Source organism: Lethenteron reissneri, chromosome 60 (assembly GCF_015708825.2).
Source record: "Lethenteron reissneri isolate LAM-NWPU_2019-01 chromosome 60, ASM1570882v1, whole genome shotgun sequence".
NCBI lineage: Eukaryota > Metazoa > Chordata > Hyperoartia > Petromyzontiformes > Petromyzontidae > Lethenteron > Lethenteron reissneri.
In genome coordinates, this window is record NC_083838.1 from 9,394,140 (window position 1) to 9,422,139 (window position 28,000).

Genomic DNA, 28,000 nt, shown 5'->3' on the forward strand with positions numbered 1-28,000 from the left:
GACATTACCAATATTTTCTTTTTTATTACGTCTTTTAAACCAACAATGATAATTATACAACTATGAATAAGATGAATCTTAACTGTTAACAGGTGGCCTTGGTACTTGCCCTTTTTGGCTTCATCTGTTATATCACCAGGCCACCTCAGCTCTCAAATGCTGGTTCAGCTATGCCCTTCCATGTCCTGGAAACCGTGGCGAGGTCATCCTCTGAGGACTGCCCGGATGAAAACCAGGATGGCAGGGCCCAGCGTAGGGCTAACTACACTAATGAGCTAGTCCCATGTGTATGGCGTGTGTAGTGTATAGTGTGTACAGTCAGTTCTGCTATAACGTGTTTTGATGACGCTAATAATGTATTAAGGAACACATTCTTTTAATAACGCGATTGAGTGAACAGAACTACGCCGTGCGATTAGAAATAAGCGGTTGTATGGCTGCCTCGGCATAACATCACGATGCAAGGCGCTTCTAGATGCTACCCATGCACCTCAGTCTTTGTTCAGCCTACATACGCATCTCGCGTGTCATCGCAGACTGTGTTTTACTCTATACAGTATTGCTGTATTTGTCTCGCTTTATCATGCAACTTTGTTGATTTTTTATTACAAAGCAATATTAATGAATTAATTAACCAAGTTTCTTTCAAATATTCTGTGTTTATCATGTTGTTAGTAACTTTATTTGCTAATATAAAATTTTTAAACATTATAAAATACGTTTTTTGGGTGGAAAAGGTGTAACTTTTGATGCTATGGAAACAAATTAAGCCTTTAACATGTCTTTCCTATGCTTGCTTAATGACTAAATTACAGTCAACCCTTCTGCATCACGACATTCCCCATCGCGGTTTCAATATATCGCGGGGTCGGCATAAGAAATTAAATGGAAATTTTTGGGGAGTTTTTGGGAGTTTTGCGAAAGCCACAGATGACATGCGAAGGTCAGCAGACGACACAAAAAGTTTAGTAACTCATAAATGCATAAAATATATGTACAGTACTGTATAACATTAATCTATTGTATCTTTTAATACCATAAATATACACAATACATTTTTTTACGTTACATTTTGTAAAAAGTTAAAGTTTTCTAAAAGAACGCAAAAGCCATCAGACGACACGCAAAGACTGAACATGTAGAGATAACTTAAAAAGTTTAGTAACTGGAGGTGCTCGCTTCGCTCGCCAAGGGGACCAAACATTTTATGCGGTTTTTCCAGATCGCGAGGGGCCTGCACCCCTAATCCCCGCGATGTGTAAGGGTCGACTGTACTTGCTTAATTACCAAATTACTTACTAACCATATTCATGGAACCAATTACCGTCGTTAAGAGCGGTTTTACTGTATTTATGTGGGGTTAAAAAACTCAGTAGATGGGATCTGATATTGACGCTAGCACCGGAAGTTGCCCATGCATTCGCTTAGGCGAGCGTGTGTATACGGTGTGTGGAATGTGTACACGCCCAGGATGAGCATTACGGTCGCATGCGGTGCATTTCTTAAAGCCACGGAAGAATGAGCATACGGCCCTGTACGCACTAACCAGACGTGACTGCTTCTTCTCTTTCTGCAGGGGCTCACCCCACTGTCTCGTCTCCTCCTTGGCGGATGCCTCTGCGTGGATTGATGTGTCCACAAGAGGCACACACTGACTCGGCACTTCCTCATCCCTCGGCATTTCCTCATCCCTCGGCATTTCCTCATCCCTCGGCATTTCCTCATCCCTCGGCATTTCCTCATCCCTCGGCATTTCCTCATCCCTCGGCATTTCCTCATCCCTCAGCCAGCTATGCGCCAGTGCCTCTGCTGGTGTCATCCGCAGAGCTGGATCCCATCTGTTGAGACACAGAAATATGTGGCACACGTGGTAAGGGTGATAATGATGTAAGGATTTATGTGCATTTCTTTCTCTCACTGTGTCCATTAACTTAAGTGTGTATGTTAAACTTCTTTCGCACCGTACATAGCCAATTGCAGATGCGGGTGAAGGACAACAAACTACATTCAATACTGAGTTATAAAAAGATGTAATTTTCAATCTAGAGTTAAAAGTGAATTTCCCAGTGATATTGTGGCTCATTTGTGGTAAGAATTTTGTGTGTAATGAGTGCGACCTTAAAATATATTCGTTCAGTAAATGTAATCTAATGCAGCTCCGTGAACACTGGACGGACATGGTTGAATCTTGCAAAGAATGTTGTACTGTACATGCTGCAGCTTCCTAATGCTTTTTCCAGACGTCCCTTAGACTAGTGAGTTGCAATAATCAAATACACCACGATGTTGGCTATGTCATGACTCAATAGTGGCTGATTGTGTCATAGAGCCCTGATTTTAAAAAATTGCAGGACCTGACTATATATATTAAAAAAAGAGAAACAGAAATCCTCCACTATTGGTGATGACTGTCAGATGAACCTTCTGTTCTCCCCACTGTGCCACCTTGATGTATTTGTCCCCCTGGTGCTCCACTCATTGTGAACATCGCTCCACCACCCTCAATTGTTGTTGGAGGGCCAATGCTTCCAACTGCCCAGTAGCCTGGCGTTGCCCAGTGGCATACTTCACGAGCCCACCTCCACATACATGATATACATATATCGATATATGTTCCTTTTAAGGGCTTTTCTGTAAGGGTATGTGAGTCTATGGGTCTCTATAAGTGTAGAGACCATATAAGTGTATGAGTCTGGGTCTTTATATGTGTATGGACCATGTCAGTACATGTGAGTCTATTGGTCTATTTGTAAATGTATGGCTGATGTAAGTGTATGCAAGTTTGTGGGTCTCTATGTAAGTGTGTGGACATTAAGGGCCTTCATGATGGTGGCCAACCTCAGGTAAAGCTACGTGGCCAGAAGTCAGAGCCATTCCCTGTTTACCTTGGGGTGCGAAAGGCAGTGGCGGCTCCTGCAAAATCTCTCAGGGGGGGCAAATGTCTGGATGATTGATAAGGATAAGGTCCACCCATGCAATGAATAAATTAACAGCAACTTCACTTCTTTAATATTAATGAAAAATAAAGTGACTCTTACAATACATCTTGTTTGTTTATATACTCACTATTAAAACAAACCACTCAAGTTTATTTTATTAAAGATTCCACTAGGTAGCGATAAATTATATTGTTGGATGAAACGTGCTTACGTATGATGACGTAAGCACGTATGATGACGTAAGCACGCTAGGGCTCGCCCTCCCGGAAGCCATAGATAATGCATTGGAGCGCCCCCGTTCGAAAAAAAACATCTTTCAATGTAAGTCTATGGGGCCACTCGGGGCGATTCTCAGCCGTAGTGAAATCGCCCCAAAAGAGGCGGTACTCCACAGAACGTGACATGACGCTGATTGGACTATATCCAGAGGCTGCAGTGACGGCTAGCGTGACTCTGTGGTTGAATGACATTGGTGGTGCGTCGCCCAATCGCCCTAATGAAGAAACCGCCCCTGGCGAAAGGGATGTCCTCTGCATCCCACATTATTTAACATCTTTTCGTCCATGTAGTTTGTCGAGCCTTTGATGGCTGTACCGGAGAAATTTCCATCTGGTACAGAGAAAATGGGAGACTGGGTGGGGTCGAGTAATGGCTCGCTATTGGTCAACCATGTAATGTATGCTGATCTGGTGATTGCTGCTCACTCAGAGGAGGAGTTGGAAGCACTACTGCTGAACCTGGAGATTGCCACTCAGAGGTGGGGCCTCACCATCAGCCCCACCAACACTAAGCACCTGCATGGGTATTTTGTACCATCAAACACTCCACCCCCTCAGCTCCCCGTTGGTCATGGAGCAGTTGTGGAGAGAGTGGAGAGTTTCCCATACCTGGCCAGTGTGCTTATGACCAGCTCCGGTTCGACAGCAGAGGTCTTACTGAATCAGCAGTTGGGCGTCGTTTTTTTATCGGCTGAGCAATGCTGTGTGGAAGCTATCTGGTTTGTCGCTCCACACGAAGCTTCAGATCTTCTCGGGCACAGTCATGCCCTCTCTTCTCTATGCTTGTGAAACGTGGACCCCTCTAAAGGAATATCTGTGCCTGTTATAAACGTTTAAGCTGGCCTTCCTTCGATCCATCCTAGGTTTATCCAGGCTGGATTGTGTGAGGAGCTCACAAATTCTTGAAAGATTTGGACACATTCCCATCAGTGAGCTCCTCCGACAGGTAAGGCTGGATTGGCTCGGTCATGTAGCCCGCATGCCCAGCCACCGCATACCCAAGCAGCTTCTGTTTGGTTGCATCGAGGGGGATAAATTGGCACGACACGGGCTGGAGAAGAGATGGACTGATGCGGTACGAGAGGATGTGGAGCTGAGTTGACTTGCCGAAGACTGCTACCTGCAGTGTCAAGATCGGCCTCTGGAGGAGGCTCATGAAGGACGCTACTGGGCAGGTGGAGACAGCCGCCCTCGGCGGGCAGAGGAATGATGCTCACAACACTTAGTGGAGCGCCAGGCGGCTAAAATTCAGTAAGTTGGCACAGTAGGAGGTACAGTGGTGCATGTGTCAGTCATCTCAGTCAGCCAAACCATGGCACCCGCTGGGTATGTCCCATGACCTACAGTCAGCGAGCCTTAGGCACTCCACGTCTCAAAGTGCACCTAGCCTGGCACAAGCGTCATGGTCACATCACCATCACTTAGGGGCAAATGGCGGTATTGGTATGGACCATGTGAGTGTATGAGAGTCTATGGGTCTCTCTATACACGTGTAGTGTAATAACGCGGGCTGCTGACAAGAAAGCGGTACTGGCAGCAGGGGGCAGTACACGTCAGCAGCGGGAGATCTAAAAAGAAGCCCAGGAAGAAATCGATCTGGAAGCCTGAGAACCCACTAGTAGGTTCGAGAAAGAGGGCGTAGCGAGGCGGGGCGAGGCCACGCCAGGGGGATAAAAGGGGGCCCGGGACGAGAGCTCGGGGCTGTTGCTGGAAGTGGATCCCCACGCTCTGTCGCCAATCGTCACCTTCGTCGCCGCAGTCTCCGACCACCTTTGACGCCGCTAGCTAGACAGCCTGCAGACTGCTCCATCTAGGTAGTGCCGTCAAGGACATGGATGTGTGACTAGCGCGTAGACACGCGGGGCACATGTGGTTTCCTGACGTGTGGAATAAGGAAGGTCCCTTAAGAACCCTGTCTCCGACTGAGTCACTACACGTGTATGGACCATGTCAGTGTATGTGAGTCTGTGGGTCTCTATGCAAGTGCATGTTTTTACATGCAAGTCTATGGACAAGGTTGTCTAATGGGATATATGGCTTGGAAGATAAAGAATAATCAGAATAGAGAGTGGAGCTAGTGATCAAAGAGGAGCATTCGCCAGTGATGCTAAACTATTAAACTCTTTTCTTTTTACCAGGTGACTGACTGGGAAAAACCACTCTGTGGGGGGGGGGGGGGTTCTTACTCCAGGCAGCGGCTAATGAAGTCGTGGAACTCCGAGTCCTGGCTCCCGAGTGCCAGGTATAGGGAGTGACTGCCTGGGACCCTGCTTTGTCCGGACATCAAAGGCATCCCCGAACCATCTGCAGGGATGATGCAGACCAGGTAAAACATCATTACAAACCACAGCACCCTTGTACACCCACAGCGCAGAAACACAATCTTATAGTGCTATGACATAGACCAGTGGGAGTACTTTGACCGCTTGTTGCAGAAGTTCATGGTTCAAATTCTGCAAGCCGCCATGGTTATTACTTCAGTAATTACTTCAGTAATAACCATACGATGCTTTGCGCTGTTTGGTTTAAAGTAGAACGTTACAGACCTTGTGAAGTCATAAGATTATCATGCTGGTGTTACGCCCGCTACTGAAAAATGACTGCAGACGGTGTGTGTGAAACACAGCAGGCACCATCCTTTGTGATAGCTTTGCGTTCTAAGAATGATAGTGCAAATACCAAGTGCATTCAATAAGTATTAACTATGATAGATCCTAGAGGTAAAAAAGAAAAGCTCTTTTAACTTTGATTTAACCTCTTTCAAGCAAAACATTGTTTTTTACCAGGTAAAGCCCACTGAACTATTGCCTCTTTTTAAGAGGCGACCAGGCAAAAGGGAGAAGATAAGTTCCCGCAATGTACAGCAACCAGGCTGGGGATCTACACTACGATCTTCTGCATTGCAGGTGAGGGAGGTAACGTTTCCTCGCCTCTGCAGCATCCCAAAAACGTCTGATCTCATTGTTAAACGTGGTTTTGAACATTACCCTTCACATTACAGGTGATTCAACAAAAATAATTAGGATTATAATCACAACTGGCATCTCTTTAATCGCTTGCACTCATGGTACTTTAATTTGCTTGCCTTTGTCGGGTGGTTGGAGAACCTTAATGACACAAATTTGGGCAGATCACCATGAGGCCTAACCCTTCCCCAAAAATGCATTACGAATCATATTGACTGCCAAAACACATGTGGAAGTAGTTGAATATACAAAGTAATGCCCCACTAGACTCTTAACGGACCCAGCTCCCCCTCAAACTTAACGCGATTCCCCCGCACGCCCCTTCACTCACCAAAGTACTTGTTTCTCTCAGGCGCGTCATCAATCAAATTCTGAGGCGGCATCCCGAGGATCTACACACAATTCACACAGAGACAATGATCACCCATACAGTATTGACACACTTGTGTGGAAAGTTCTGTTTGGCATGGCCCAGCAAAACCGCGAACGCCGCACGTTGCAGAAGTTCACGGATCAATCCCAGTGACTGCCCTGGTCTTTACTGCGGTATTAAACCACAAAATACTATGCACCATCTGCCTCATTCACAGCGGAGGTAATGGGTCCCGTGGCGTCATTTGAAATTGCTTATATGGTTGTGAGAATTTTCTTCATTACAAGCAGTTGAGATGAAACAACAATAATTGGCGCGATAAATGCTCGTTCATCTGACAATTCAAATTATTTGCAGGTGGTGTAGGGTTACATTTGGCCAATCCGTGGCCTCATGCAATAATCTATCACGAGTCATAACACCAGCTCTAAAAATCTATGCGTTCCGCTCACAGTTACCTTGACAGGTCTACGCCTGAGTAATTGGTTCTATCATGCGGTTGTATGCAACTCAGTAGCTTGTGTGTGGACAACCATGCAACCAGTCGCGAGCAGTCGTACGCCTCTTTCTCACAGAAGAGACGACTCAAGTGGTCTGCTCAGGGAATTGTAAGGAAGTATTTCCTGTCGCATGTTCAATTGGTCATACCAATTCTGAATATTATTTTAATACCCTTGATGCGGAAATACTCGATGAGAAGTGAAAAACATGGTTAGAAGCAATGACTGAGTTGCGCGATTTCAAGAGCAAATTGGTCATGAAATTGATCACTCAATAACGGAATTGTCAGTGTTACTGCTGTGTGGGCAATACCTCCATATAACACGGGAGCTGGTCGTGTTTGTTGATGGCCGGAAAGAGGATGCGCCCGGTAGCCAACTCGGCCACTGTACACCCCAGCCCCCACATGTCAACCGGGAAAGATGACATGTGGCCCAGGTATGCCTCTGGGGCAAGGTACGCAGGGGAACCAAAAATCTGTGAACCTGTGAATTACAAAATACAAACATAACCAATATAGCCTTTAACAGCAACACACAGGCACGAAAAAACATGTATACAAACACATGTACTCACCCATAGGTCTAGAACCATGCACACACAGGTGAAGAGACGCAAACACGTGTGCACACACACAAAACGTCCCCATATAGGCTTTAACAAATTTATCTGGCATTTGCTTTTAGCGAGCACCTAATGAAGGCCTGAACAACACACACGAAGATCGGTGGCCAGCACCACGCCCAGCCACCTTTGTCTTCTAAACTGGTGGTGCCTAGACACCGCACATGGTACTCATTTATGGCTGAGTCGACCTAGGGGAGGCCCAGGACTGGTTCAGATATTCATGAACGCAAATTTTACTACAGTCACCAGGATTGTAGTGCTGTCGACTAACCCCAACACTACGGTTCCTCACTGCATAAACAAAGAAAAGTTCCCCCGTGTAGCCTTAGACATTGTTGGGGCAGGTGCAATTAGTGACCACCTATGAAGTCCAAAACGACACTTGAGGGGGGTGGGTGGCCTGCACCATGCCTTTGTCTCCTGAGTGGCATTGTTTACACACCACACCAGGTACTCATTTGAGACCTGAGTCTACCTAGGGGAGGCTCACAACCAGTTCAGAAAATCGCCACTCTCACCTGGGTCACCAGTTTCGAAATGCAGTGTGCTAACCACTACACTACCGTTCCTTGAACTGCATACACACACATTCTCATACTCAGCCACACACTCACGACTCACGTTGGCGTCCCACCAAAAAGCTGTTTTCAAAACTCATCATCCGGATGGTCCTTGCCCCAGGCTCTTTAATCGACATGTTCCTCTAGACGATAGGCAGCAGAAGATATTCACATTCAGAGGTCATGATAAATAATGTCAACTTGTAATACGCCAATGCCATGCAGTATTCACTCTATCTGGAAGAGAGAGAACCACTCCGAGGCACGAGGAGGGGCCACAGATGATGTTTCACACCATTGGTGTGATCCACCAACCTGCGGCTCTACAGTGCTGGATTACAGGCATGCACAACTATTCAGCCTGCAGCAGATTGGTCATGTAGCAAAATACCACAATAAATATTAAAAGGGGAATCTGAGATGACACGCTTTTGCCAAGGTTATTCATCGCAACTCAAGAGAATGTTTTCTGACGGATGCCACTGGGGTGCCCTTTCAAATGTATTTAGATGAGATTATTCCAATCTCTAATCTCATATAGAGCACTCTGGGGTGCCCGGCGTAAAGGAGGGCGCTCTTATCATGCCTGTATGACGATTGTTACAAGAGGGCCGAACGGAGCTTGTAGCTGTGAGTGTTAGTTAGGCAGAAGCAGGCACATGCATGAAGTTGGTAACGCATTCTCATGCGCATGAGCAGCATGGAAACAGGTGGGCAGCTGTCAGGTTAAAGCACAGTTGCTTAATTTCAAAGCATCCTTTTACTTGCACTGGTTTGTGTCTCCATGATTTGGGCAATGCTTTGTTTCGACATGTCTGCTTTTCTCTAGTGCGAGTCCCTAATAGCAACACAACTTTAAACTCAAGTTTCACCCATATATAACCCTCTGTACGACAGTTATCATGACCCGCAGCTACTGACAGTTGGACAGAGCAGATGCATTAACGCTTTGATCAATGGGTATAGGTTCTACGAAGACGAGCCCCGAACGGGAACTCAAATTAATGCTGCAGTTGTGCGGAACCTGGTGTCCACTCACCGGCTGGATATCCCCATGCACGATTCCCTTGGCATGGAGATGAATGAGGAATTTGAGGATGGACTTGGTGAAGAGTTTCACCATTGTCATCTCAATGTGCTGGGGTGCCGTGCAATCAATGGCACTTAACAGACGTCTTCTGTTAAGGAGACAACAACACAAAGTCAGTGCCATCCTTTAAAGGGCTGAGTAAGCAATAAAAATTATCAACAATTATTATACTCGTTTATCCATGGAAGCCTCACTAAATGTAAACACTTTTTTCCTGAGGGTCCTGCCAAGTTTCTCCTGTCGGGGTGACATTGTTCTTTGTGTAATCCCAACTGAGTTATTTTTAAGGTATTTTCTCAGCACTGGCAAATTTGGCCGATGCCAATTAAATTATGTGCGAGTGTTTCGCTATTGGAGGAATGCGGAGAATGGGGATAAATTCCATGCAGAACAAGTGGAGAACAAACTCCACACAGACACTTATCCGAGTCAGCAATCGAACCCAAGCTCTTGGAATGATGCACGAGTGTTACCACTGCCGTCACACTGACGGTTGTCGGTGTGGCTATCGAAAAATTAGCAAGGCTGGAGAAGAAAATGGAGTGGAGCAGCCAGCTTTACATGTCTCCGCTCAGACAGCAGGGTACGTACTTCGGTATGAGCTGCATGACGAGGCAGTTGTGACCCCTGAAGGTGAAAAAGTCGAGGATTCTGTCAACGTTGACATCATCATTGGCCCAGCCCTGAAGTTGGAGCAAGATGTGGTACTCCATCCACTGGCTGTGGTCTTCCTCGGCACTAAACAGCGGAAATCCACAGCTTCATATTAATTACAATAATTGACCCTTGTAACAGTTTGTCGCTCGCTCTCAAAGACAGTTGTCCTTCACCGCATCTGCGATTAACAGTGGGCTACGTACGGCGCGAAAGAAGTTAAACATAAATCCAGAGAAAACCCACACATATGAGCACCATAACACTACCCACGTAAATATGGAACTGATTTACTGTCCTGCCTTCTCCATGCAAGACATTGTGAAGTCTTACCTGAATGACTGTCTCCACATCTTCACAGCCACTCGGGTGTTGGTCTTGTGGTCATGGCATTTGAAGATCTGGCTGTAAGGTCCGACCACCTTCTTCAGCACCTCATATCGGAAATGGAGATGCTCATGCTCGACCTGCGGTGCAATCACATCAACTAAGTATACTGATCCAATCACTGCTCATTCAGTCACTGAGTATGGATGCAATATATGTGTGGCATGTGTAAGAGTTAGTGTGAATGTGTAGGGTATGTTGTCCGCCTGTTCTGCAGAGTATTATGGTGTTTGTCAGTGTGCAGACTTTGTGTGTTCTCCACGTGTTACGTGACCTGAGGAGAGTCGTACCGAGACATAATGGTTGAAGACATCATCGTAGCCATGGTTTTGAGTGCCAAAGCCTTTGTTATGGACTCCGAAATACCAGATGTTATTCACGTTGAGGAACTCGCTTCTCTCGGTGGGGGTCAGGAAATCCCCAAAGAGCTTCAAGATTTCTGCAAACATAAGAACAATGATGATTAATATTGTCCTATTATAATATTGCTTTGTCAAATAAAACATTTTCGTTTCTTTAATTTGTTCACTAAGCAATGTGGTCGTGTTTTTTTTTTCATTGCATTTTTAACCAGTTCCGTATTCCTGTAACATGTGAAGAACAGACTGATAACGAATTTGGTATCACCACCTACAGTGAGGGAAAAAAAGTATTTGATCCCCTGCTGATTATGTACGTTCGCCCACTGACAAAGAAATGATCAGTCTATAATTTTAATGGTAGGTTTATTTGAACAGTGAAAGACAGAATAACAACAACAAAATCCAGAAAAACGCATGTCAAAAATGTTATAAATTGATTTGCATTTTAATGAGGGAAATAAGTATATGACCCCTCTGCAAAACATGACTTAGTACTTGGTGGCAAACCCCTTGTTGGCAATCACAGAGGTCAGACGTTTCTTGTAATTGGCCACCAGGTTTGCACACATCTCAGGAGGGATTTTGTCCCACTCCTCTTTGCAGATCTTCTCCAAGTCATTAAGGTTTCGAGGCTTACGTTTGGCAACTCGAACCTTCAGCTCCCTCCACAAATTTTCTATGGGATTAAGGTCTGGAGACTGGCTAGGCCACTCCAGGATCTTAATGTGCTTCTTCTTGAGCCACTCCTTTGTTGCCTTGGCCGTGTTTTGGGTCATTGTCATGCTGGAATACCCATCCACGACCTATTTTCAATTCCCTGGCTGAGGGAAGGAGGTTCTCACCCAAGATTTGACGGTACATGGCCCCGTCCATCATCCCTTTGATGCGGTGAAGTTGTCCTGTCACCTTAGCAGAAAAACACCCCCAAAGCATAATGTTTCCACCTCCATATTTGACGGTGGGGATGGTGTTCTTGGGGTCATAGGCAGTATTCCTCCTCCTCCAAACACGGCGAGTTGAGTTGATGCCTAAGAGCTCCAATTTGGTCTCATCTGACCACAACACTTTCACCCAGTTGTCCTCTGAATCATTCAGATGTTCATTGGCAAACTTCAGACGGGCATGTATATGTGCTTTCTTGAGCAGGGGGGCCTTGCGAGCGCTGCAGGATTTCAGTCCTTCACTGCGTAGTGTGTTACCAACTGTTTTCTTGGTGACTATGGTCCCAGCTGCCTTGAGATCATTGACAAGATCCTCCCGTGTAGTCCTGGGCTGATTCCTCACCATTCTCATGATCATTGCAACTCCACGAGGTGAGATCTTGCATGGAGCCCCAGGCCGACGGAGATTGACAGTTCTTTTGTGTTTCTTCCATTTGCGAATAATCGCACCAACTGTTGTTACCTTCTCACCAAGCTGCTTGGCGATGGTCTTGTAGCCCATTCCAGCCTTGTGTAGATCTACAATCTTGTCCCTGACATCCTTGGAGAGCTCTTTGGTCTTGGCCATGGTGGAGAGTTTGGAATCTGATTGATTGATTGCTTCTGTGAACAGGTGTCTTTTATACAGGTAACAAGCTGAGATTAGGAGCACTCCCTTTAAGAGTGTGCTCCTAATCTCAGCTCGTTACCTGTATAAAAGACACCTGGGAGCCAGAAATCGTTCTTATTGAGAGAGGGTCAAATAATGATTTCCCTCATTAAAATGCAAATCAATTTGTAACATTTTTGACATGCGTTTTTCTGGATTTTGTTGTTGTTATTCTCTCTCTCACTATTCAAATAAACCTACCATTAAAATTATAGACTGATCATTTCTTTGTCAGTGGGCAAACGTACAAAATCAGCAGGTGATCAAATACTATTTCCCTCACTGTATGAAACCGCGCTTTTGTCATGAAGACTTGTTTAACATCCATACGATCGTAGGACACCCAAGAAACATAGCCTATCCACTTATTGGGCCCTTCCTGCTGAAATGATAATAAAATATACGATGCTTGTTTACCAAAGAAAGCTCCACTGAGTCCCTGGACTGCATATAATCACTAACACAAATTTTTTTTTGCATTGGGATGTTTGAATAATTTTCTTTAGCTGTGGGAGGAAAATGGCGAACCCGGAGGAATCCCATGCAGAGCAGGGGGAAATCATCCCGACTCCAAAGAGAAATGCACGAGGAGTGTTCCTGCTGTGCCACCCTGCCTCGCGACATTTTTATTCCATAGCCATTCACATGCTTGTTTTTGTTTTCAACTGTGACCACCATGACGTCCCCCACCATGACTTCTCTGATCATATCTATCACCTCGTGGGGTTTTACTACTGGCGATGGCAATGCTGTCCGATGTGGGCAGCGCACTCCATTGCATGCTGCTCCTGGAGCCCACCTTCTCTTCAGCCTTGGCCATCTACACACAGACAAAGATGCAGGTCACCCGGTATAACCTTCAGCAATCTTTTGAGGAAAGTGCAGCAAGTGAGCAATGAGCCAACATCGCTGAGGGCCCTGGGTTCCATAGTGAGGAAGACCAGGCTTTGGCAATATGGGGCGAAGTTGCTACGTGGTCCAGCCATTGGGAACTCCCAGTGGCATTTGTCCCTGTGCATTAGTCTACCAGTGGACTGTTAGTCTACCAGTGGACTGTTAGTCTACCAGTGGACTATTAGTCTACCAGTGGACTGTTAGTCTACCAGTTGACTATTAGTCTACCAGTTGACTAGTCCTCCAATAATGTAGACTAAGATGTTATCTCCCTCGCCTGGATGCAGGAAGTTGTGGGTACGATGCCAACCCTGTGTTACTGATTGCATGAAAGTATAAAGTGATTATGAGAGAGTGAGTGAGCGTGAGTGTGAGAGTTTGTAAGTATTAGAGTGAGTGTAAGACTGCATGAGTTTTAGAGTTAGTGAGATAGTGAGAGTGAGTGTGAGAGTGCATGAGTTTGAGAGTGAGATAGTGTGAAGATGAGTGTCAGAGTTAGTGTGTGAGCATGAGTGATTGAGAGTAAATGTGAGTGAATTTGAGAGTTAGTGAGTGTGAGATTCAGTGTGTGAGGGAGTGTGAAAGTGAGAATGAGTGTGAAAGTGTGAGATTGATGTTGTAAGAGTGCATGGGAGAGTGAGAGAGTTAGTGTTAGAGTGAATGTGTGTGAACGTGAATGAGAGAGTTACAGTAAGTGTGATGGTAAGTAAGTGCGAGTGAGACAGAGTGAGTGAGAGAGTGAGTGAGCATGAAAGAATGTGAGAATGAGTGAGTGGGGGAGTTAATGAGAGTGAGTGGGAGCATGATAAAGTGAGTGAGAGAGTGAGTGTGAGTTAGTGAGTGTGAATGTGAATGCATGTAAGAGTTATTGAGCGGGAGAGTAAGAGTGTGTGTGAGAGTGCATGTGGGTGAGCGAGTGAGACAATGAGTATGAGTAAGATAGTGAATGTGAGCGTGAGAGTAAATACTCGTGAGTTATTGAGCGGGAGTGTAAGAGAGTGAGTGTGATAGTGAGTTAGTGTGAGAGTGAGTGGGAGAGTGAGAGAGTGCATGTGACAGAGAATGAGTGAGTGAATGAGAGAGTATGTGAGAGTGATTACAGTGAGGGTGAGACAGAGTTTGAGAGTGAAACAGCGAGTCTGACAGCGTGCGAGTGAGTGAGCGTGAGTCTCACTGTGCTCCCTCCTCCTCGTCTCCACTCCCCGTAAAGAATGAGACCTCCTTTACCACTGGCAAAATATAGTAATAGGTTTTTACCCTTTCAAATGGTACAAAAACTGACACCTTTATACAAGGCATCATGTTTGCAATAACCACAACACAAGCAGTCAAAATGCGAACAAAAAGAAACAACTCTGATGATAATGATATGCACTGTCCTTGAAGTTGATTGGTCCACACCCGAGACAGCTTTTCTTAGAGCCTAGTCTCCATTGGTGTTGGACCAGATGACGCCAAAAGGCGTACAACTCAAAGACAGTGCACTATCAGAGTATTGAGAGCTCGGGGTAAGCATTTACACTATGAGACCTCTTTACCAGTGGCAAAATATAGTAATAGGTTTTTACCCTTTCATCATGCTACATGTAGCCCCAGTGGCCTAATGGATAAGGCACTGGCCTCCTAAGCCAGGGATTGTGGGTTCGAGTCCCACCTGGGGTAGCTGAGAAAAAGTTGTTCATTTTGTAGACGTCAAGTTTATGAATCTGACGATGATAAGCGAAGGTGGTACTGTGCCGATCGAAGAGAGTGTGAAATCAGTGTACTTTGGTGACAGGAATCAACATTGATAAAGCAGAGGGGACGAAAGGGGGAAATACGTATCCATTTTTAAATCCTTCATATTAAGTTCACTTGCTTGCTTGCACGCTTACGACCGTGCAAATCTTTCGGTCGTTTTTTAATCCACTTCCCGTGATCCAATCGAGCTGACATTTTGCACAGACTCGTTGTGCGTGACAATTTATTTTTGTGAAACATTTTTTCCAAAATTTTCCACTTTTTAGGAAAAAAAATATTTCACTAACACAAGAAAACAACAAAAATGTACAATATAAACAATCATACAAAAACTGAAAAACTTATAATCCTTATATACGACTTTCCTTATATTTCATTTAAAATACCAATGTAATAAAAATGAAACTCTTACTCGAGAAAAACAGAAATGAATAATAAAATAAAACCGATGCCACGCATATAAAGGATTTATAGTGAAAAACTTTGTTTTTACAGGTTAATTTTTTGCTGCTACTGCTGCCAATTTCTCCTCTGCACGTCTCACTACACGCGTGCAGTGACGTCACTCACCTCCACGGCTATGGCCACGCCCTTATCTCTGTTACGTCAGACACTCAAACTCCTCCCACTCAACGAGTGACCACGTGACCGCTCAACGATTCGTGCTGTGCGTGTCAGACTTGAGCAAAAAAGTTTGTGAATGTCAGAGTCAGTATGAGAGTGAGTATGAGTGAGAGTGAGTATGAGTGAGAGTGATTGAGTGTGAGAGTTGGTGAGTGTTTTAGTGAAAGAGTGAGTGTGAGTGAAAGAGACAGTGAATGTGAGAGTGCCTTTAAGAGTGTGCGAGTGAGTTAGTGAGAGGGTGAGTGTGATATGGAGTCTCACCGTGCCTCCTGCTCTTTTCCAATCCCTGTAAATAATCGCAACAAGAGCTCGGCTCTTTGTGCTGCTACTGCAGTTACCTCCTCTGCACCTTCTCCGTACACGCGTGCAGTGACGTCACACCTCCACGGCTATGGCCACGCCCCTATCTCTGTTGCGTCAGACCCTCAGACCCCTCCCGCTCAACGAGTGGCCACGTGACCCCCCAACGATTTGTGGTGTGACTGGTGAGACTTGAGTGAAAAAGTTCGTGAATTTGAGTAAGCGTCAGAGTAAATGGGAAAGTGAGTATGAGTGAGTGTAAGAGTTAGTGAGTGTTTTAGTGAAAGAGTGACATTGAGTGAGAGTGAGTATCGATTTAAAGCTTTCGTGACTGCAGGGATCCATCTTCTTGGTTCTTTCGGTAAAGTCACGTAGAAGGGAAGTAATAAAATAATAAAAATAAAACAAATTAAAATAAAATAATTCTCACGACGTTTCGGCTACAACGCAAGCAGCCGTCTTCAGGTGAAGACGGCTGCTGTATGGGGGGGGAGGGGGTATGGGGGGGGCGGGGGTAAGGGGGGGGCGGGGGGTATGGGGGGGGCGGGGGGTATGGGGGGGCGGGGGGTATGGGGGGGGCGGGGGGTATGGGGGGGGGCGGGGAGGGGGTATCGGGGGAGCGGGGGGTATGGGGGGGGCGGGGGGTATGGGGGGGCGGGGGGTATCGGGGGGGCGGGGGGTATGGGGGGGGGCGGGGGGTATGGGGGGGCGGGGGGTATGGGGGGGGCGGGGGGTATGGGGGGGGCGGGGGGTATGGGGGGGGCGGGGGGTATGGGGGGGGCGGGGGGTATGGGGGGGGAAGGGGTATGGGGGGGGCGGGGGGTATGGGGGGGGCGGGGGGTATGGGAGGGGGAGGGGGTATGGGGGGGGCGGGGGGTATGGGGGGGGGCGGGGGGTATGGGGGGGTGGAGGGTATGGGGGGGGCGGGGGGTATGGGGGGGGCGGGGGGTATGGGGGGCGCGGGGGGTATGGGGGGGGGAGGGGGTGCGGGGGGTATGGGGGGGGGCGGGGGGTATGGGGGGGGCGGGGGGTATGGGGGGGGCGGGGAGGGGGTATGGGGGGGGCGGGGGGTATGGGGGGGGCGGGGGGTATGGGGGGGGCGGGGGGTATGGGGGGGGGCGGGGGGTATGGGGGGGGGGCGGGGGGTATGGGGGGGGGTATGGGGGGGGGGGGCTTACGGGCTGTTGCGTCACGAGGGCGTGCTCACCGGGCCCCGCGGCGACTCTGGAGGAGGTGAGGAGCTGTGGGTGAATGGTGATGTGAGTGGTGAGGACGTGTGTGTGTCTGTGTAGTGTACTGGCAGGAGGAATGGTGGTGTTAGTGGTGTTACTGATAGTGGTGGTGTGTTGTGAGTGGTGACAATGTGAGTTCATGTCAGAATCAGAATATTTATACTGGAGGAGTCTGATGAGCTATACAGCTTTTTCTCACAGATGTGCAGTGTTGTGGGTGAATGGTTATGATGTAAGCTCGTGTTGATGATGTGAGTTTCTTGTTAATGATGTGGGTCCGTGTTAATGATGTGGGTTTGTGTTGATGATGTTGGTTAACGGTGAGGATGAGTCTGTGATGTGACGTGACTCGTGTTGAGACCCTGTGTGACCCTCGCCTTCGTCTCCCGCTCTCCACGCAGAGACCCGGACCGTGTGAGAGACGCCGCGAGTTCTGTGCACCCTGCACTGTACGTACCGTGTACCAGTCGGGGAGCGGGCAGTATTATTGCGGTGAACACCACGCTGCCCTCCAAGTTCGACTCCCGCTCACGGCCACCAACACTGCTGACGATTACCTCAGCCGCTCCTGGGCCTCCCCGTGTAGCCGTAGCGAGCAGCACCGATGAAGGCCGGCACGGCACGCGACACCAGTGTTGGTGGCCGTGAGCGGGAATCGAACCCTGGGTGGCAAGGTTCGTAGCGAAGCGCGCTAATCACTACACTACCGCACACACACAGACACACACAAACACACAGACACACACAGACACACAACAACAACCGCCATTCGCCACTAAGTGGCGGTGACGTCACCACGACGCTTGTGCCAGGCCATGTGCACCTTGAGGCCACGTGAAGTGTCGAACGCCCGCTGGCAGGAGGTCATGGGGCAGACCCAGGTGCCACGGTTCGACTGACTGAGATGACTGAGATGGCTGCCTGATGCACCACCTGTGCCCCCTACTGTGCCAACTTGCTGTGCTTTAGCCACCCGGCACTCCGCTCGTTGTTGTGAGCGTCGCTCCTCCGTCCTTCGTTGGTGTTGGAGGGCAACTGCCTCCAACTGCCCAGTAGCGTCCTTCACGAGCCTCCTCCACTGAGGCCGATCTTGACACCGCTGGTACCACACTGTAAAAAATGTGACACATTGTTACTTAAAAAAATTATGGCAACAAAGTGACACGTAATATAATTGAGTAGATTTTAAGCACTACAACTTTGAATAAAAAGTGTTGAATAAATTAACTAAAAAATAATAATAAAAAATAAGTACATGGTAATAAAAGCAACAGTTACAATGTGTTGGATTTAGTAATATGATTCCAAATGATGAGTTATATAGCCTAAAAAAATTGTGTAAATCCAAATAGATTTTACAAGGAAAATAATTTATATTTACTTAATATCTGAGCAATGGTAATTTAGATTTACTAAATATCTGGTGGAATCTGATTAATATTTATTAATGATCTGGGTGAAATTGATTTACATTTACTAATTGTCTGGGTGAAATTGATATAAGCTTATTAAATATCTGGATCAAAATGATTTGGATTTACTAAATAAAATACTTATATTGAATGTCTGTTGCCATAACTTTTCTATTTCTAATACACCCAATATCGTGCCTTCGTGGTGCCACAATTCACTTACGTTAAGTCAACCGATCACCATGAAAGAGATAAGAACCATGAAAAGGAACAGCAGGTTAACATTTATTCGTGCAATTTTGTCTCAACATGTTTATCCAACATATTACAAGTACAAAACAAAGACAGAAATCATGTATGTGTACAATAGGGATACAATACTGGAGGTATTTATAATTTGTGGGCATTACAGGCACAGATTACTTTTTTGGATGTGATTCAAGGTTTAGTCTTTTTAACGCATTTAAATTACGACAATGTTTTTAAAAAAATCTGTAAAAAAACTTTCATATGATTTCTTTTTTACATGCGCAAATTGAAATCCTAAGGGCCAATATGTTTTTCAAACAGCTAAAAGAGATTAAAACATCACGTGAATTGACTTGCATTCCCTGTACTTATACTAGTAGCCATAATCCACAATCCGGGTGGACCTATCTTTTTTAACATGCATAATTACAGTAAAAGCATGGCTTTCTAACAAGTAAACTAGCACAGCCTACAGATGTTCTATGCATCTTACATCTATTCCTTTAGAACAAACACTTGCAATGGCCTAGGTCAGCGTCACATCAGAAGAAAGCACAATGTTAGAACACCCAAGAAACATTAAACAAAAATAAAGATAGCTTTCAATAACAAATCAGTGCATTCTCTGATAGCCTATCCGATGTATAGGCCTATAACGCAGAACTTTGACAGTCAGACTCAGTTATTAACTCGTTAAGCTCAGTCAAACTGAAGTACTTCTTCTTGGTGACAATCTGAAAACACAATGCTAGTTCCCTTGGGACTATGCCTTCCAAAAGGTCATGTATGTAGTACATCTGGTGGGTACCCAGACTCAAAATGAAAGTGATTTAATTTATCAGTCAATGGACACGACCGCTTTACGCCAAAGCAATGAGTAACATTTGGATTTTCTCTCAGTTTTTACATGCAAACTATGTTCCTTCTTTGTCCGAGGTGGAAACACTCCGGTCCGCACTTCGTGTGTCTGGTACTCTGAAGAATGTCCAAGACAAAATCTACAGATGTACGGCCCCGTGAAACATTCAACTAGTCCACTGATAGAATGTGCATCGAGATTGTCAGCTACAACACAATGTACTGTCCCTTTAATGTTTTTTCCAACACTGGAAATGAAAATCCCTTCCTGTTCTAGAATGACAAGATCCTTCAAGAGTGGTTCCAAAACTGCTCTGTATTCAAACTGTTTGACATCAACAGCTTTGCAAAGTAAAGCTAGGCGTATTGACGTTAATGCAGATTGCAACTTTGTTAGAACATTTGCCAAAACCCAATAAACAGCTGTTATTTTGTGTTTTTTTTTCTCGAAGTTCCTAGTGGGTTACACACTTCAAAGTCGTCAACGTAAAGGATTATAGACAGTCTTGTTTCTTCCCCAGCATAAAATACGTTTTGCTTGAAGGATTTTCCATCAAAAATTGACTTAATATATCCAGTACTATTTGATTTTCTGGATAAAATTATTTCTGCAATGTCTTCATTCTTCAAGACTTCCTGCAAAGTCTGGAGAATAGGCACATATTGAAAGGTCTTGTTCTTTTCAGTATCAATAATATATTCAATGCTATCAACACACTGGAAATGCACCTTAAACTACTTTCTTCTCTTAAAAGCCGAACCAAGTGGACCACCTGCTCCAAGTGCTGTACTAATGGGATGGAAGTTGCACAACTGCTGACAATTCAGTTACGATGGCCTGGTCAAAAATGCATTTATTTACCTTCAATGTTGAATCTAGTATGTTTCTAACAACTGCAACTGATACTGAAGATGAAATGAACTGAAGGTCTTCAACCAAGGCATCAATGCACTTCACTGAGGCATTATAGATGGTTTCTAGCTTCAGCAGAAGTGAGCCAATTCTTTGAAGAACTAAGTATGATGCACTTTCCTGATCACAATCTAAACTAGTGCCCTCACCATCATTGGCCTCTGGTAAATCAGAATGGTCAACAGTCTGATTATGGCGACTCTCATACACATCTTTCTTAAAATCACTCAAAGAATAGGATTTGTGTATTTTGCTTTTGTGTTTTAGAAATGTATTGTATATATTTGTCTGAAAGCTGCATCCTTCAAATACACAAAAGACAGTTTTGTGGCTCTTCAGATGATTTCCAATATGCTGAAAGTAGTCCTTCTCTATAGAACAACAAGCATTGCAAACTAAACACTTAAAAGCAGAGATGTTTCCTGACCGTAGACTTTCTTCATCTGAATGGTATCTGGACAAATGTGTGCGAAGGGCACTCTGCGTTTTAAATGTGCAAGGGCAACTGTCATATAGGCATGGCTGGGATTGCCCACGACCAAATGTTGCGTGTTGTAGTCTGTAATGCTTTAGTAGATATCCCTTTTGTGGCAGACAAAGACTTGCAGATCTTACACTTCCATTCCATAAGCAAAAACCTGAGGCAGACAAAGGTCCATGTATCAGATGCAAGGCCACCAGGTCTCTAATCACATGAGGACAATAGAATCGCATTTACAAGATAATTCTTTATTATTTTTAATATTCAAATTTTCATGCTCAAATTTAGCACATCAACTTCTTGTCACTCACATCATCTAGCTAGCTAGCAACTACACAACAAGCTAGCCACAACGTAAAGGTGACGCTAACTGACTGGTGGCAAGCTAGCTAACGTTAGCATACTGTACGTACATCAACACCAAGATAAAATATACTGGAGGTGTAACGGCAGGTACGGGACTTTTGGTTCGGTACACGCTGTGATCCGAATGAATATAGTCTAGTTTTAATCACGCATGTTACTTTTTCGTGTGCGGAACAAAAATTATAGTCTCGTGCTTTTAGTCGAATCAGACTGACTTCCAAAGGCCTAACGTTGTGCTAGTTAATTCTGATATACGTTACAGCCAGTTAAATTGGCATGCTGGTAACATGCAGTAACATAAAACAATGTTCAACTGGTACCACACCTTTGTTAAAAAATTGTTCGCTAAAATAATAAAACATGTCTTACCTTTGGGAGAACGGCGGTCCCTGAAACGTGTCTGTTGAAGAAGATGGTTGACGTGCACGTGGCGCGAAAAAATGCCTCGAGTTTGGGCGGGAGTGTAACGTTATCAAATTCAAAAACCTCCCGGTTAGTAAAATTAATCAATTTTTGGCATTTTTGACTTTCCTGATAAAATACAATTAAATTCTACTCAGTTATTGATGGCTGATTTTATTTGAACAAAACTGAGTAAAATACAATTAATAACTAATAGAAATGTGTTGAATTCAGCTCAATGTGATTCTAAACTACACATAGTCATTATTTTTATGTATAGGCTACTCCTATATATTTACTAAACATTAATTAACCCCAGTCTCGGTTTTTACAGTGCAGTCATCGACAAGTCCACTCAGCTCCACGTCCTCCTGTACCACATCACTCCATCTCTTCTCTAGCCCGTGCTGTGCCCGTTTAGCCCCCTCAATCCGGCCAAACAAAAGCTGTTTAGGCATGCGGTGGCTGGGCATGCGGGCTACATGACCCAGCCAACGCAGCCTTGCCTGCCGGAGGAGCTCACCGATGGGACTTTGCCCAGATCTTTCAAGGATTTGTGAGCTCCTCACACAATCCAGCCTGGTTAAACCCAGGATGGATCGTAGGCAGGCCAGCCTAAATGTTTCCAACCGGCAAAGATGCTCCATTAGGGTGGTCCACGTTTCGCAAGCGTAGAGAAGGGAGGGAATGACTGTGGCCGAGAAAACCTGAAGCTTCGTGCGGAGCGACAGACCAGGCAGCTTCCACACAGCGTTACGCAACCGATGAAAAGATATTGCCACTTGACTGATTCGGAGTGAGACCTCTGCTGTTACACTGGAGCCGGTCATAAGCATACTGCCCAGGTGTGGGAAACTCTCCACTCTCTCCACTACTGCCCCATCACTGTCCGGCAAAACAACCCCCTACCTCCTCGCGGTGCCGGATGGGCAACACTGTCGTGGACAGTGCTGTGGGGGGAGAGCCAATGCCCATTGGCCTCTCCCCTCATGGCATCTGTGACCACCACAGTGGCTAAACGGGGGCTCTGGACGGGTGCGATGGGCTGGTAACCCCTCCACCTTCAATTTATTACCACGAAACTACGAATTAAACATAAATATGTAACTAATAAGCTTGTGCCGGAGGCCCCAGGGGGACAGGCGTCTATAACATCTCCTGGCCAAACCCCAATTGGCGGAGCCAGGAGATTAAATCTTCACCCTCGGGGCTCCTCCAGAAACAACGAAAGCCACTATGGATGGTCACGTGGAATGTTCGAACGCTCACTGCGGAGGAGAGGCTGCCACTCCTTTGTCAGGAGCTGGATCGGTACCGCACACACACACACAGACATACAGACACACAGATGAGACACAACATACATCCGTCCTCGGGCCGTGACGTCATATCCGCTTCCGCCCAGTGTGCCGTTGGAGCCACGCTGCGAGCTGCGTGCTGAGGAGCGCCTCTCTGCACGAAGCCTCCTGGAGCCTCTCCCGGAGCAGTCACCATGGAGGCTCATGGGCTGCACAGTACCTCACGCACCCTCGTGGCGCTGCTCGTGACGAGCTACGCGTTCCTCACGTCTGGGCTCACGGAGGAGAATTTCTCCCCGAACTGGCTGGTTAACCTGGGGGGAGCCTGGGAGGTCCAACCGCCACAGGCCGGGCAGCCTCTACCTCTCGCCAAAGCGACCGTGGCTGTCCACATCAGCGACCGGCTCGCAGATCACGAAGCCAAGAGGGAGCCTCGAGTCGCTTCCTCTCCCAGCCATGGCGTGGAGGTTCCCCAAGGAGGAGGAGGAGAAGACGACGACCCAGCTCCCTTAGGGTGGAAGACCTTCATGGAGATGCTGCACAGCAGGCCGGTGGCCATCGCCTACGAGGTGGCGAGTGCAGGGATCGCCCTCCTCAGCCTCGGAGTGTGGCTGAAGAATGCAGTGGTGAGTGCCAGCTTCACGATTACACAGACCATAGCGTGGCACCGCAACAGACACCACACGCAGAGCCACCACACGCAGAGACGTATCACGCGTACAGATCACTCGCGTAGATATAAGAATCTCACTCGCATATGTAGTAGGTTCAATGAGACGTAGACGACGTAGTCGGAGGCACACTTATTTATTATAATGTTTCACTCAGCACAGGCCAATGTATACAACACTCGAAGGGGTAACGGCCCCTTCACCCGTCTAACAGGGAGACCCCATTAACTCTAGCCCGGATAGCCTACTCCCAGGTCCTCCACTCGAGAGCTAGGGGAGGCTAGCTGATCCAGCTCTGGCCAAGCTAGGATCACGGCACCCTTAGCCACCAGACCGGCTCTTATAAGAGCATAGGCTCTGGGCTCTCAGGGCCACGCCACTGGCTTGCCCTGGTCGGTCCTTAGAAGGACAGCGATCCAGGGGAGTCCCAGGGCCTATCTAGCCGGTCTTCACTCTTCACTAGTTAGGCTGAATACTGAACCCCGTGCCCACCGGCTCACCGCCTTATATAGCAACTCCCCCACGAGGGGTGGGGCCGTGGGAGATCACAGCGCCGTTACAGCCCCCCAGGGCTAACCGATGCGGACGTGAATATAAGCATCCTTCCGCGTGCGGGCATAACCACCCCTCGTGTGTTTGTTCACCCTCCCGTAACACCCCTACACATACACCACACACACAAGTATATATGACATCCACACACACATCCTAGACAAAGTCGCAAACACCTTGCTCAATTAATTATGCTTAAATATTATCCACTGCAACTTTAAGGGTGTTTTTTGTTACTGGCAGTGTGGCATTTGGGACATGTGGACTCAGCTGTCCTTGTGCGGCGTTGGTGAGTTGCCCTGGTGCGGACAGAACTATTTCCCCAGCCAGTAGAGTCAGAATAATACTATTTATTTATGGTTGAGGAATCCGATGAGCTATGAAGCTCTTTTTCACAGATGTCCAGTCGGGGCTGGTAAGAACATTACAATAACAAATACTACAAAAACATGATAATAGTGCAAAGTACATGAAAGGTTAACAAATCACCCAAAAACAAACAAATAAAACTAAACCACCCCCATCATATAAAGCCCACTGAGGTACTAACTTATTTTTCAGACGGAACCTGGTCACAAATGATAGATCAACAAAGTGACATCATTTGGACATTCATAGCAGCAAAATAATCAAAATTATCGAAATAAATGTTTCTAAATGTGGAGGGAAAAACCAGAGGATCAAACTACGCAGGGCCATGGCACGTGACCAATGACTTTTGTTTATTGCCGAGAATCCAGCTGTTAGTCAAGGCTGAACTAAAGAGAGGGAAAGATACTTGTTGTCGTGCTGTACATTACAAATACTTGTGCAATGTTTTCAACAGTGGCGTCCGCGACCTCCTGCCATGCCAGCGATGGCCGTCCACACCACCAACCTCCCGAAACAAAAGGCTCGGTCGAACTTGGCCGAAATGGTACCTCAAGCAGCTTCTTCTTTAGGCTGTTGGATGACGGTTCCGCAAGATGGAGAATACCCGTCTCCCTCAAGGTGGACGACCTTGATGAAGATGCTGCACAGTGGGCCGGTGGCCATCACTTACCACGTGGAGAGCACGGGGATCACCATTACCAGCCTAAGAGTCTGGCGGAAGAATCAACTGGTAAGAGAGAGAGAGTGTGCTGGCTTCATTGTCACATAGAGAATCAGCAGGACACCACAACAGACACACACAGAGACACCACACCCAGAGAGGCATCGTGGATATAGATCACTCAGGCAAATGTCATAATCTCACATGCATATATGACACAAATCAGAATCAGAATATTTATACTGGAGGAATCCGATGAGCTATTAAGCTATTTTTCACAGATGTCCAGGAGAGGCAGGTTAGAACGTTACAACACCAAACAATAAAAATCACACTCACACCCTCGACAAAGTCGCACACATTTATTACAAGCACACACATTGTTCATGCTGTGGATTACAAATAGTTGTCCGATATTTGCGACTGAAAGGCAAGTACAACACCCGTGTTCAATCAATGGTGGTGGTGTGGTAGATGGCAAGTGAAAAAAAATATTTGAGTGGATGTGACCAACAGGGGAAGAAGGAGACTGCAATCTCTTGCCTCTCATACTGATTTTGTTTCCAGTTTTAAACAGAAGTCATCGCAACGTGGACGAGTTTATCGAAGCCGCCACATGAGAGGATCCATGTGGAAATTGGCTCGGGGCAAGCGCCACCCCATGAAAATCAAGAGGACTCACAGATCCCTCAAGACTCAGCTGGATGGCTGCTCCATGATGAATAGCTCACCAACACTTAACAGCGCACCCACCAACAGCACCACTCCTACCAACACCAGCACTCCTACCAACAGCACCACTCCTACCAACACCACCATGACAAACCCCACCCCGACCAACATTGCTATCTCGACTAACACCATCACACTTTCAAATACCACCACCTCTACCAATACTACCCTGACTAACACCACCACCTCTTCCACCCCTACAAACCCTACCAACAACATCTTCTCCACCTTCACCACCACCAGGACCGACACCATTACCCCAGCTGAGCGTGAGTGGTGTCACCTCATGATCATGGCCCGCACCAATGCCCGCTGCACTACAATAAGCTCAATTATCCCTACCAGCTCAACCACCAACTCCCCCGCTCCTACCAACTCCACCACCTCGACCAATCCCACGCCTATCAACATTACCTCCTCTACCCTCACTACCACTCCCAGCCACATCACCCCAGCTGAGCATGTGTCCAGCCTCATGATCATGAGGGAAAAGAGATCACTCTTCATGGCCCGGATCAATGCCTGCTCCACCACTCCTACCAACTCCACCACCTCTACCAACCACACACCTACTAACACTACCTCCTCTACTAACCCAACCCTGACCAACATCACTTCCTCTACCCTCACCACCACTCCTTCCCACATCATCACCCCAGCTGAGCGTGAGTCCCGCCTCGTGATCATGAGGGCAAAGAGACCACTCTTCATGGCCCGGATCAATGCCTGCTCCACCACTCCTCCCAACTCCACCACCTTTAGAATCCGCACACCTACCAACACTACCACCCCTCCCAACACCGCTACCCTGACCAAACGCAACTACTCCGACGAACACCACCACTCCTACCAAAACCAACCCTATCAACGCCAACCCTATCAACACCAACCCTACCAACACCATTATTCTTACTACTACCCCTACCAACACCAACCCTACCAGCACCAATCCTACCAACACAATGACTCCTACCAATACGACCACCCCAACCGACACCATCACTCTTCCCAACAACAGTCCTATCAATGTTACCTATCCTACAAACGCCAACTCTATAAACACCTTGACCCCTACCAACACCACCACCACCCCAAATAAGAAATAATACAAAATAAATAACATTACAACATCGCTGCACCCTTTGCATGTTAGCGTGCTGCGCTACGAAGCCGGCGACCGGAGTTAAATTTCCGCTCATGGCCAACACCAGTGATCGACTCAGTCTCAAATTAGTGCCTGGTACTCATTTAGCTGAGGCTACCTCGCATGCCAGTCTGTTAAATCTTTACGGGGGATCTTTGTCTTTGACATATCTGTGGGCTAGAGTGTAGCTTGATTTATTGTTCATGTGAGGGATGCGCTTTGCCTGCAGCCGCCACTACATCTCCGCTCATGTGTGTTTAGCCGTGTCAGTGACGCGCCACGATGTCGCTACTGCTGCTGTCACTGTCACGACCCGGTCGGTGCAGGGTGCTCTGGGACGAAATAAAAAAGTGGCACGAGGATTATCGCTGCTACTTCAGCAGATCAAGAACGGTTCTCATGGAGTCATCAAAATGCACCTGAAATCACAGCTGACCATCTCAATCACATCTGTGAAATGTCAACGGTGGTGTCCGTTGCCCCTGCTGTGAGTGGTGGAGATGTCCTTGAGCAGTGGTGATGTCCCTGAGTGGCGGTGGAGATGTCCCTGAATATTGGTGGAGTCTGTACAACGCGGCTGCTGTATTCGTGATTAAAGAACCTGAGCCGAGCGTGCTTGGTGGAGCTCAGCAGAAGGTGATGAGCCGGAGGTGTGAACTGAAAGTTCGAGCTCAAGGCGTGAGCTCAAGGTGTGAGCTCGAGGTATAAGCTGGTGATGCGGTCTGGAGGTGAGCACGCGGTGTCCCTGTGCTCACAAGCGTGGTGCGGGAGG

General features: G+C 46.8%; 2 protein-coding genes, 1 long non-coding RNA gene and 1 other non-coding gene across 5 annotated transcripts; 3 read left to right on the forward strand and 1 right to left on the reverse strand.

The window, feature by feature from the left end:
- Positions 1-4: 4 nt before the first annotated feature.
- LOC133357813 (dual specificity tyrosine-phosphorylation-regulated kinase 4-like) lies at positions 5-18,066 on the reverse strand. The gene is made up of 11 exons (XM_061575952.1): positions 17,941-18,066; positions 13,045-13,147; positions 10,666-10,814; positions 10,322-10,455; positions 9,926-10,072; positions 9,284-9,422; positions 8,306-8,387; positions 7,370-7,542; positions 6,515-6,575; positions 5,404-5,521; positions 5-1,838 (listed from the first exon to the last, which is right to left on the reverse strand). Exons 1-11 carry the CDS (start codon positions 17,983-17,985, stop codon positions 1,370-1,372), a joined length of 1,620 nt encoding a protein of 539 aa, XP_061431936.1. The 5' UTR covers positions 17,986-18,066; the 3' UTR covers positions 5-1,369.
- Positions 4,950-6,052, forward strand: LOC133357815 (uncharacterized). Its single transcript, XR_009756996.1, has 3 exons — positions 4,950-5,031; positions 5,356-5,543; positions 6,004-6,052. It is a non-coding gene; the product is annotated as an uncharacterized LOC133357815 (long non-coding RNA).
- Positions 14,811-14,883, forward strand: TRNAR-CCU (transfer RNA arginine (anticodon CCU)). Its single transcript has one exon. It is a non-coding gene; the product is annotated as a tRNA-Arg (tRNA).
- Positions 17,494-28,000, forward strand: LOC133357812 (uncharacterized). Of its 2 annotated transcripts, none has more exons than XM_061575949.1 (4): positions 17,494-17,791; positions 23,204-23,722; positions 25,146-25,421; positions 25,920-28,000. In XM_061575949.1, exon 4 carries the CDS (start codon positions 25,969-25,971, stop codon positions 27,181-27,183), a length of 1,215 nt encoding a protein of 404 aa, XP_061431933.1. In that variant the 5' UTR covers positions 17,494-17,791; positions 23,204-23,722; positions 25,146-25,421; positions 25,920-25,968; the 3' UTR covers positions 27,184-28,000. Both variants share the same exon structure in this region, with proteins under 2 accessions (XP_061431933.1, XP_061431934.1).